Here is an 11,789-nt window from a genome sequence, read left to right on the forward strand (position 1 = left end):
CGTGGCATGGAGGCCAGGAGGCTGGAACTGTCGTCGGTGAAATACTTCAGGAGCGGAATCTTAAAAAAGGCTCTCAGATAGGATGTACCTAATCCGCTCCTGGTTAAATAGATATAGAAATGTGTAATTCTGGGCAGGCTCAACAAGTAGGTGAGACTTGGAGGTGGAATGTAAACGTTTGACTGGTCGACATGCTGCAAGGATTTTTAATTCAATGTACGTGTATGTGCAAGGCAGCAAAGGATTCGAGCCAGGACGCCACTGGAAAGTGAATTAAAGATTAACTTGGAGTGATTTGCGGATCGCATGGACTAACTGAATTGAAAATTTATGGAATAAAACATTATGTAGCACATTTTATTTGATGATGGCTAAAAATTGCACTTTAGACTTAGTTACTAATTCAGTTCGGGTCCCGAAGGGATGAGTTGCCAAGTGTTTGCTTACACTTAATATCCATCCACCCAGTGATATATTAATGGAATACTTTTACACATTTATTCCCAGCAGTAAATAAGTTAAATTTCGGTCTCAATTTTCGCTCAAGGACATTACTTCGTTATAATCCGTGCACAAACTCAAATTGTGGGCAGATGATGCTCGGTGCGATGGAGCAGGTTTGCATTCTTGTTCAGCGGCTGCAGCTTCACGTAATCTTGATGCGGGTGGTGATGATGCTGCGTGCTTGGCAGCAGCGGTAGTGATGTGTTTGAAGTCTGTAATTGAAGGACATACGCAAATAGTCATTAAAACTTCTTGAATTATCCTTTGAGAGGATGGCAGTACGTACCTTTGATTTATCCCGGGCCGCGGCGATGGCCGCCGCCTGGGCAGGACCAGTTTGGAGCTGCTGGGCCGCGGTGGCCAGCATGAACTGCTGGGAGGCGAGCTGCTGCTGGCGGAGATTGGCCGCCTCCAGGCTGTTGACGTGCTCCAGCTCCCGCTGCTTGGCGATGTAGTCGTCGAAGTAGGAGTGCTTTGTGAGCTTCTCGCAGGACCAGCGCTTGGTTGGGTCCTTGTCCAGGCACTTCTTGAGAAAGTCAATGGTCAGCGGGTTCTGCTGCGACTTGGCCGGCATCTTGTCCTCCAGCGGCTCCAGCGTGGGCGGCACTGGCAGCGTGATGCCCTTGAAGTACTCATTCTGCCCGAAGATCTGGATGTGGCGCGGCAGCAGGTCGCCGAGCGTCTTGCGGATCAGGTAGAGCTGGTCCACGTCACTGCGTCCTGGCCAGAGGGCCTCGCCACGCACCAGCTCGGCGAAGAGGCAACCGATGGCCCAGACGTCCACGGGTGTGCCGTACTGAGTGTCGCCCACCAGCAGCTCCGGCGCCCGGTACCACCTGGTGGCCACGTAGTCCGTGTAGTTCTCACCCGGACTGAGCATGCGGGCGAAGCCGAAGTCGCACAGCTTCACCTGTCCCTGTGCGGTGAGCAGGATGTTCTCCGGCTTGATGTCGCGGTGCAGGCAGCCCTGCTTGTGGCAGTAGGCCACGCCCAGCAGCGTCTGGTAGCAGATCTGTTTGGTCAGGTGCTCCGGACAGCCCTGTGGATGGCGCTCCAGTTCGTGCAGCACGGTCAGCTCGCAGAACTCGAAGACCAGGTGGAGGCGCCGCTTCCGTCGGAACACTTCTAGCAGGGAGACAAGGTTCGGATGCTTCAGGTTCTGCAAGAAATGTCTCGTGAGTAAGTAAATCAAACAGGTATCCACGACTAAGTTAGGGGTTACCTTTAGTAGCCTAATTTCTCTCAGTGCAATTTTTCGAATCGCTGGATCGTCCTCGGACTCCACAAACCGCTTCACCGCCACCAGAGCACCCGTCTCCCGATCCCGACACTTGTAGACCACGCCGTAGGAGCCCTCGCCCAGCCGACTGAGCTTCTCGTAGCGATCCATTTTGCTGCTACCTTGTGGTCTGCAAGGAAGTTTAGGGGGTAAGAGTTATTCCGGCATTCCCACCCCGACTGCGGCTAACGATCAGTTTGAGTTTGGAGTGGATTTTACCTTAGGCTCAAACATTGACCACGTTTGATGTTTGCACGTCGCATTGCTTTGCATTGGGCACACAAAATGTTTAGGAATTTTTCTGTTTGATAGCTCAGACACGAACACATGTGGACTCACAGGGGCGAACTTGCATTCGAGGGTATGCGAGTATGGGGTGATTTGATATTCGATTCGATCTGTTATTATTTCAAGGGCTATCTTACGATTTGATGTGATATGCATATATACAGTTTATACATTATATTGAATAGATTTTGTTTTGGGGATGTCCAGAACATGGTGGAGGTTTGGTTTCACGAATTCGGTATGATTTGGTTAGTTGATTTCGATGGAATGAAACAAACAACAAATGAGAAATCGTTTAGAATGAGTTAATTATTTCAAACGTAAATTTTGGTTTGGTTTCGAAATTGTTTAATGAGTCTTTTATAATAATACGGAAATAATACAGATAAGAAACTAAGTTGTGCCGAAGTATATCTCCCTGCTAACTTGTACCAATCTAAATGTAGCCTCACGGTAATAAAGCTAATCAAATAAATCGATATTGTAAACATTCAATTGCCATTAGATACACAACCTAATCATTAACTGTCTGCCATTTATAAGCACGAGAACTAAATCGATTTTTTACCCAAGTAAAAATTACCCCATGTGGAATTGCTTGCTGCAATTGTCATTGATTTTAGTGTATGGATTAATGAATTGCATGAAATGGAAAAGAAAACATATCTGCCAGTTTAAGTGGTGTCGACATTGAAGCTTTTGCCTTTGTGTAAATAAGATTAAAAAAAAGTATTTGATGTCCATTTTGTATTAGATTCGGAACCGAAGGTAATTAACTTTCTAGCGTGAACACGAAAACTAAATCGATTTTCAGCCCCAGGTGTTCGAGAGCGTGTTTCCTTCAAATCGGCATTACTTCCACGTTGACAGTTCAATGCCAGCCACAAACCTTAAACGGGGTAACTGAACCCTACTTAGGGCTTTCTGCATCTTTGCTAACATGTGTGTGGGTCATAAACATGGCATGCAATTAAGTATTTGTGTGCTTGTGTGCTGCTGATATGATGGTTTTGGTGGGTGGCACAAATAAATGGAAGCAACACAGGACACCGAAAACGCAGCAAGCAGATGACTTACCTAGGCACCCATCTGGCTAATATTTCACGTATTTGCCACTAGAGTTATATATTGAATTGTGAATGAATTGGATTTTATTTGATTAAAGTCTTTTTGGGAAAGTCTACAATACACACCATGCGCCAAATACTCTGCTTAGCCTGTCGATCAATAAATATTTGAATGGGTAGACCGCTTGAGCGGACGTATGTTTTGTCTGACAACCGAGCACCGAATGGGGGAATCGCTGGAGCAGACCTGGCCCCATGTCCCAGGTCGACTCCACCCCACTGGCCAATGTCATAGCAATGCGACCAAAGTTAACAAAGCTAAAAACCACAACAAAACCAAATCCATGCGCAGTTGCCACAAAGTTGTTCAAGAAGTTTCTCCCCCTTTGTTGTTTTTTTCTAGCGACTACCGGAAGACATTCAAGGTGTGCTTCTTTGGCTTTCCCAGCTCCTTTCCCTACACATTTTGAGGTTACCTCCTGGAGTCCTCTATCCAAGGAGAAGGCGGCGGAGAAGGAGTGGCTTACGAACCGGGTTCTTTGACACAGATTGCTGGAGGATTCCATAAAGCTAAACTGGTGCAGCAGTGCAATAAGTTTGTCGTGACTGGTGCTACGTGAGGGTTTCGGGGTGGATTCTATTTGGGGTCCTTATTACTAATTAATGTTTGAATCGCCGGGAAATTATAACAGTATTAGGGATGGCTTTTCCTGGTTGAGTAACTTTTGTTGCCTTGCAGCTAATTTGCCTGCAAGGGGTCACCTATTGTGTTTGTTTTTCGAAGCTGTCCTAACTTTAAACTTTCACGGCAATCAGAAACTTGTATTATTTATTAGCTCAAAGGTTAGTTATGTTAATAAGCAATAGGAAATGTTAATTTTTTTTGTCTTTTTTTAACGTTTATTCTCTTGTATTGATGTGCATACCTTCGCAGTGAGAACAATTTGGATATCTCAAACATTTTCATTGTAATATCCAATTTTTTCCAGTTCACCGTTTGTCTATGTTTGGTTTGTTTTCGTGTTCACTTCACTTGGGCCAAACAAAGAGCCCGATAACTTTTTGGCAGAACTACACGATGTGAAGACGTTAAGAGCCGGCAAACGACTGAGGTGCTTTTGGTTAGAAACGAGTTTGGAGAGCGCCGGAGTTGGTAGCAACTCGATTGCATCAGCGGACATCGCACATACGCCGCGTTGGCCAATGGCGACTTTGATTCTTATGTTTCTGTTTGTTTTGGTCTCGCGTGTTTCATTAATAATGCATTTAAGTGCAGTGGCAAAACACGAAGGTGAGCGTCGAAAATAAATTAAGCACCATAATCACGCATATTGTATAAGCAATAAATAAGGCACATACATAAGGGAAATTCTTTGTCCGGGATAGTATTTTGGATCCCTGGTTTTCTGGAACTTCACCACTAAGGAGAGTGGGTAGACTCCCACTGGTTTCTTTAATTTCATTTGCATAATTACAGAGAACTCCAGTCGACCCCGTTCCTACTTAAACACCATCTGCTTGCCGGTTTATACATTTGACAGCTTTTGTTTTCCGCGAAAGCACTTTAACCTTTCCCACTTTGATTTTTCCTTTATTCTAGGCTCTTGTGGCTTTTAATTATATTTTTGTATTAATTGTTCTATGAAGTTGTTTGCGCACCATAGTAATTATTTGTTCATGTCGTTGGCATGATGTTTGCACTTGATGTTGTGGTCAATGCCCTTTAGCTTTATGGCTCTTTGTTTATTTACCATTCTGATATTGACCGCCGGCAATTGTGTGGGCTAAAAGGGCTAAAAGTTTTTGAAGCTATGGGTATTGCATAACAATGATACGGGAATGGTGACTTTTATATTAAAGGAAAAGGAACATTTACTTAGAGGCCAAGATAGACTCTAATATGAATATTAAACAGATACATTTTACAGATAATTAAATGAATGAAAGAGATTTAGTTAATAGCTTTTGTCGAAGAGACAGAAGGTAAAATTCCTAGCGAAACACATATTTTTACGTAATTACTGCTTTGTGTGTTTATTGCAAGTGTCTGTACTTGCGAAAATAGGAATCATATGTCAGGCAAGTAAAGTTTTTAAGCATAGCCCCCACATTGCCTTGCAAAGTCCCTGAACCTTTTGGCCACATAAATATTGCGGGCTGGTGGTGAGGGCTGTGTTGACGTGGCCTTTGGGAAAACAATCGTAAAATGCAATAAATAACAAGCCATTAATGCCGAATGCTCACACACGCACCGAGTGTCCCAAACTTAGTGCGAGGTCTGTGCAAAAAGCATTGCCTACTTACGGGGATAGAGGAGGTGCTGTGTGCTGTGGCGAATGGAGAACGAAGAAGGCATATGCGTGTGAAATCAAAGGCCAAGGCCGTTGCAACACCAGCTCCACCGGCTCCACCAGCAGCGACTCAAATGTCATTGGGAAAAGTTTATCCTTTCTGCCCGTTTTAGCACTGTATTTCACTTTCATTCCGCAAAAAGTTGGCAAAGCTAATTAGGGCCACGAACGGCGCTAATCGACCCACCTGTACTGCCTGGTCTCAACTAAGTCCGGCTCATTGCACACCTGGATCTTCTGTATGAGCCGGTAGAGGAAGGAGTTCTGAAACGATTGCGGCAAGTAGAACGAGGAGCTGTGAAACATTGCACGTCGCCAAGCGTTCGCACGGCTGCAGGGTCCCAGGATGACTAAGGTTCACTTGAGCGGTCTGCCGTCTATTTATTTTATCGATACATGATTTCAAATGCAACGGACATCATGAATCCTTTATGCAGGGAGCGACATTCCTTCTCAGACAGGTGCAAAAAACGGCTCTGTTTCTGACGTGTCTCGTGCCGGCATTGCCTTTTCATTTTGTTTAAGATTTTTTTTGGGTCAGAAAAAATGCGGCCGGGGGAAGCCAAAGGCACATGCAAATGAGTCAGGCGCATTATGCGAGAAGTGAGAGTTGCGACGGCAGGCGAATGAGAGTCACAAGCCTGGCTGAGGCAGAGCTTGCCACATGCCACAGCGAGGAACACGAATTCAGTGGTGCGAACTGGAGGGGACACGCGGCTTGAGGGGATTCAATTATGTAAGGTGAGGCGGGGCACCTGTGATTTTTGGGATCTACTGTGGGAATGGGAGCGACTGTCAAATGCCATGAAAGCAGCCGACAAATGTGAGTACCCTGCTGGCGAACTGAAAACGCGAACTGCTGAACAGTCCCTTCGCCAAGTGAGTTCATATAGGCAGAACAGTCCCATTATATCATTTTTAAACACAAGAATAGAATAAATCTAGTTTCTTTAACTTTATGTCCGTACCAATGAACATCTAGATCACGGGACCTTGGTGAAGCAATCTGCATAATGCATCTAAATATAAATGAGATTGGATGCCGGAGAATCCCAAGATAAATTACTTTTACCTATTTTGCAGACTTCTAAAATTAAGCCCTTGTGTTTTCTTTGATTATGATCTTGTCTTATACTGAATCAAACTATAAGTGATATAATTACCAAAGAAATATATGTAACTCTAAAGAACCTTCTGCTAAACATGTGGCGAATACAAGTGTTAGGTATCATTTATTTGTGTACAGTCTGCTTGGCAATATTTTTGTCTATTTTAGTCAGATATTCCAACAAATACATTTCCCCTCCGCTGGCCGCACATATATTCCTGTTCCTTTCAAACAGAAGCGCAAGTGTCGTTGACATTTGCCAAAAGAAGGTTTTCGTCTACAAGGATCAAAAGCATTAAAAACCGCTACATCATGCGCTCCCATAAGTATGCAATATTCTTTCGGAGCTGCTTGTCCTGGCTGTCAGAATTCGGATGGTAAGTGGGGTGAATGTGGGGACAAATCCGAGCAACGAACGCATTTCAATGCAATTTGATGTCTCTATGCTTGATTTCTTCACTGCTTGCTTTTGTTCTTCTCCAGCTTTTTTCCATGCACATATACTCGCATTGATTGAAATTCAATTTGATTGGAGTTTTTGTCCTTTTTGGTCCTGTGGCTTCTTGGTTAGATCTTGTGTAAGTTGAGTAGCTTTTAACTGTCAGTTTCGGGGCGTTCAAAGGAGGCATCTCAATGTTAGTTAAAGAACGAGTCCCACAATGTTTTTATACGATGATTACTATTTACAGCAAGGTTATACACAAGGCCTGATGTTAAGCAAAACAATATCAGGGCCAACACTTTATCTGCGCGCCAATCTTGAAGTTCAAGTTTGCGCCAAAACAATGCAAAAATGTTTTGGATAGCACTTTTTGTTACCATTCAATGCAATGCAATGCCGACTTCGACTTACCTTCTGGGCAGAAGTGGAAGGTGGTTACCAAACAGCCAGAGACGTTTCTCTCCGAACCATTTGTCCATAGACAAGCATTCACTAACTGTTTGGAAGATTGATTTTAAAACGCCGTACTACTGCTGGACTCTTGAAAGTGATTTCCGCATTCTGCGAGCTATAAACTAACTTAATTTTCACGGGCAAGATGCGAGGCGAATTGCGCGTCCGTTGGCTGAGAAATATTAACAAACTTTGTTTATAAGCGTAGTCCACGCCGTAAACGTAGCCGGAATTTGTATGTGCGCCGGCATTGAAAACGCCGAAGACAATGGGATGGAGTTTCCAGGGGGTGGGCTTGTTGGGGTGTTCGTGACGGTTGACATTGGCAACGCTTTGGGGCAAGAAAGCCGGTGGGCAAGGGGATGGGGATACGAATCAGGGTTGCTTTCCTTGTATTTCGGTTATTAATAGTGTTGTTATAGCGCATGCCGTTGTTTACGTTTGCGTTGTCAATCTGTTGTCATTAAAAACAAACAGCAAATTTGAGCTAAGTTCACGCTTTGATTTCAAATATTTCTAGTTAAGCTCTTTTTATTCGGGGATTTCGCCACAACTTGGCCAAAGAAGGTGGCAGAGCTAAAATGAAGACGGTTTTTGTACTGCCAATAAACATAGCTAACTCCCAAACACTATTTTTATAATTTAAGAATTTTCGAATTTTTTTTTTAAATTTTCGAATTAATTTTTGATAAGGGTATCCTCCTAAGCTCTTAGCTTGGTGTGTAGGATATGGATTGGAATGGACATTGCTTTTGAAGTAATTAGGAAAATATTAAATAGAACATTCGGTTGCTTTTCTAGATATTTATATCTACTCAGTGTTCAAAGCATTTAACTGCCGTTCGTTGATTAAATGCCTGCTTTATTGCGTGACCAAAGTGTGACCTTGTATTGAATTATTATAAATAAGTTATAATATCAGAGAGTAGGCATTTACCTATTTATAGTTTACAGAGAAGGGACTTTAAACGTAGCGGATATGGTACTTTGTTGCTAAATATGTTCATATGAATATGACAATTTAAATGACTTGTATGTTTAAACCGATGAAAGATAGCGCATTGAATCAGAGATATTTCAAGAATTAGACAATTATTTATGTTTAATTTATCATTAAAGGACATTCTTAATCGGCTTGAAGAAAGCTTTCTAGAAATCTAGAATAGGAGAGCTTTTAACTAGCCAATTTTAGGGCTGGCAACGCCTCGAGCGTTTACCGGTTGTCAAAGTAACGGCAAAAGGGAAATGGTGAAACTTCACCGCCAACCAATACACGGACATAACGAAGGAGCGGCCACACACACACACTCAAACAGATACCAAAAGCCGGCCAGCATATGCCAGCGCACTAACACACAGAATGGCACCAATGTATTTGCACACGTGTGCTCACACATACATTTATATTTTAGCGTTGAATGCGCTTTGCATTTTAAGCTTTTCTCTTCCACTTCGCTCGTTGTTTTATTTTCATTTTTTGGGGGGATTTGTTTTCCTGTATTTTTTTTTGCGATTTTATTGTTTTTTCAGCGGCAACGCACAACAAAAAGACAAAAGAATGGCCGAAATGAGATAACCTTTAAAAGCTGCTCGTATGCTAAAACTAAATAACGGCATTAGAGCCAAATGGCAACCAGGACATGGAGGTAGACCAACTGCTAGTCCTCATGTGTGTGTGGGTAGTAATACCGTTTGTTTGGAGCACAGCACTGAAGTTGTGGCTCTCAAGTCCTTCTCTTTCTCTTTCTTCTCGGATTGATACCCTCTAGTGGTAATGAAGGTTGCCTACTAATGCAATGGACATTTATATTTTGGCGTGCTTAAAATAATACTATTTTTAAGTATCGAAATGTCGATTTAAAAAAGCAGACTTCATAATAAAATTTTAGACATATTCTATCTATTATTTATATATAAGTTGTTACAGGGTATCCCACTGTCGATTGGGTACTCCTGGAGCTCTAAGAATTTAGTTGCCCAGGACAACAGAAAAAGGCAACTTGAAAGCAACAACAAATGCAAATTGCTGGTTCGCTCACTCACTTCTCTCTCTCTCTCTCTCGCTTCCACTCGTGTGTTACAAATGAGTGCAATTGTTTTCCATGTGCAGCAAATTTTTTATGATTATCCCTCTTTTCTGTTGACGGTGGCTGGGAATCCCCCAGCATTCTGCCGTCAGCTTTAAGTTGTTGCGAAATTTGGATAACTAGGTGCACGCCAGGATCTGGAAAAACGGAGAAGAAAGCGGAAAGGAAAGGAATGGAAAGGAAAAGCTTTAGCGGAGCAGGATTAACACCTGTTTTGTGTGCAGCGCCAAGCCTCGAATTTATTGTGTTTGTTTACAAGCTTTTTGCGTGCGCAAATTCTGTGAATTGTACCAAGTTATGAGTGCCAGCGCGTTTTGGGCCCCCATTTTACGGGCTCACGCAGCAGAAATTTCGCCAGCGGCAACTTAACGCAGAATTATGGTCCGCCCAGATAATGTGAAAAGGAAAGTGCAGCAGACCAGGTTCCCAGCTTCCCAGGCCGCATTTCGTTTGCATTAGGAGTGACATTCTAATATGCACGAAGCCGTGGAAAATGGAAAGTTTGCGATATCTCGGGAATTTCTGTGGCAATACCGAGCTTAACGAGATCTGGAGTTTTGCAAGTTGCTAGCCAAGCCGCAATTTGCACGAGAAGTAAATCGCAAAGAAGCCGAAAGCTACCAAACTTCGCATTTCTTAGTTAGGTATTTTTAACATGATTGAAATTATTTTAAAAATCGTTTTCAGAGAGTTCGAGAATTTTAAACTTAACATTTCTATGTCTGTAGTTATGCAGGAAAATATTCCTAATATAAGCAGTTCTTTTATTTTATTATATATATTCTTGTAGTTTCCAAGTGATTATCTTTAGCCCGCTGTTTTCAATTTTTTTGTGAAAACGCCATTTTACGAACTCCCCTGGGGATTAACTGGTGGCTACACAATTGCGGTCAGATAGCACACATCTTTATAGTAAGCGAAAAAATTAAAATGAAGCAAAGTGGATGCCTGTGAAAAAACTTTCACTGGCCCCTTCCGCACAACCCCCTTTCACACATTACGGCCACAACAACCTTGTGAAAAAGTTCCATAACAAAATTTATGCGCGTAACTGGGCGCAGTGAAAGGAAAACTGCTGAAAAAGTAGCAGAAAAGTGGGGAACAGGGCAAGGGGCAAGGGGTGGAAAGCGAGTCTCCCTTAGTACAACTTTTAAATAAATTTCTAAATACTCAAGTTGCGCTTTCTCCACGCGCCTCGAGACGATCGCAGGCAAACGTGGCAAAGTTTAAATGGCTGGAAAGAAATGCTCGACTTTTTCAATGATGATGATGATGATGGGGGTTAAGGTGCTGGGTACTGGGGAATTGGTTGGTATTCTTGGCCAGCACTTTTGACTTTTGCGGTGGTAAAGTTTTCCACCACCTGGCCAGGAGTTTGGGCCCGAGTTCGAGCTCGGTCCCGCCTCCTCGGTGTTTGTACAAGAATTTATGTTAATAACTTTTCGTTTAAGTGTGTTGGCTTGTGTAAAGTTATGTTGCTGATAATGGCATTGATAGCGTTGTAAATATTCTATATATTGGTGTTTTCACTTCAGGAGCCCCGCTAACCATTTTCTGACTTCCTAGCAAGTGAAGTCAGCCAGAAAGTGAAAAATCTGATTTTTCCAACGGGTACACACTTATTCGAAGCTTTGGCTTAATTTAAGCTTACCAATTGGTAAGAAGTTTGGGAATACGTCGTTGAGCAGAGCTTTTTTGGTAGCATTTCAAGCTTTTGCAGTTCAAAGCTGAACTTTTTTAAGCAACACGAGTGGCCAACTTGGCGAATGAGTAATATTTATGCTTCCCTATAAACACATTTAAATTAAAACATTTTTTTGGCAATTATTATTAACTCTACAGAGTTTTTAAAAATCAGTTTCCTTTAAAAATATTCCAACTAGAATTGAAATACCATTCTAAAACTCCAGCGTCAAAGTTACCTGTGTCAATGTTGGTAAGCTGTTTAACCTATTAGATGGCTTCATCATACGCACTTTGCACTTGAACCGATGCCAGTAACTCAATCCAGGCCTATGCCTCCACTATGGCCAGACACGCCTCCTCCGTTTTAGCCCTCATGTTTATGGGCGGAAATTACATGGCAATCAAAACATAAGCGCTAGTTGACTGCTGTTTTGTGCCCTGTGCCTATGCAAATGTCTGCGGTCAATGTGCATACCAATTTGGTGCATAACACCGCCCAGTGCAGCAGAGCGCTCCTGATGCCG

The 11,789-nt window shown here is 42.8% G+C and overlaps 1 protein-coding gene across 6 annotated transcripts; it reads right to left on the minus strand.

Moving 5' to 3' along the window:
* Positions 1 to 484: 484 nt before the first annotated feature.
* On the minus strand, positions 485 to 7,662 carry LOC6528124 (cyclin-dependent kinase-like 1). 6 transcript variants are annotated; one of them, XM_039371042.1, is made up of 5 exons: positions 3,265 to 3,997; positions 3,149 to 3,186; positions 1,727 to 1,913; positions 791 to 1,663; positions 485 to 716 (listed from the first exon to the last, which is right to left on the minus strand). In XM_039371042.1, exons 1-5 carry the CDS (start codon positions 3,265 to 3,267, stop codon positions 579 to 581), a joined length of 1,239 nt encoding a protein of 412 aa, XP_039226976.1. In that variant the 5' UTR covers positions 3,268 to 3,997; the 3' UTR covers positions 485 to 578. The 6 variants fall into 6 exon arrangements, with proteins under 6 accessions (XP_039226976.1, XP_039226975.1, XP_015054460.2 ...); XM_039371041.2 differs by lacking the exons at positions 3,149 to 3,186; positions 3,265 to 3,997 and adding an exon at positions 7,451 to 7,662; XM_015198974.3 differs by lacking the exons at positions 3,149 to 3,186; positions 3,265 to 3,997 and adding an exon at positions 5,677 to 5,839.
* Positions 7,663 to 11,789: the final 4,127 nt, after the last annotated feature.

This window comes from Drosophila yakuba, chromosome 2L (assembly GCF_016746365.2).
Source record: "Drosophila yakuba strain Tai18E2 chromosome 2L, Prin_Dyak_Tai18E2_2.1, whole genome shotgun sequence".
NCBI classification, from domain to species: Eukaryota; Metazoa; Arthropoda; class Insecta; order Diptera; family Drosophilidae; genus Drosophila; species Drosophila yakuba.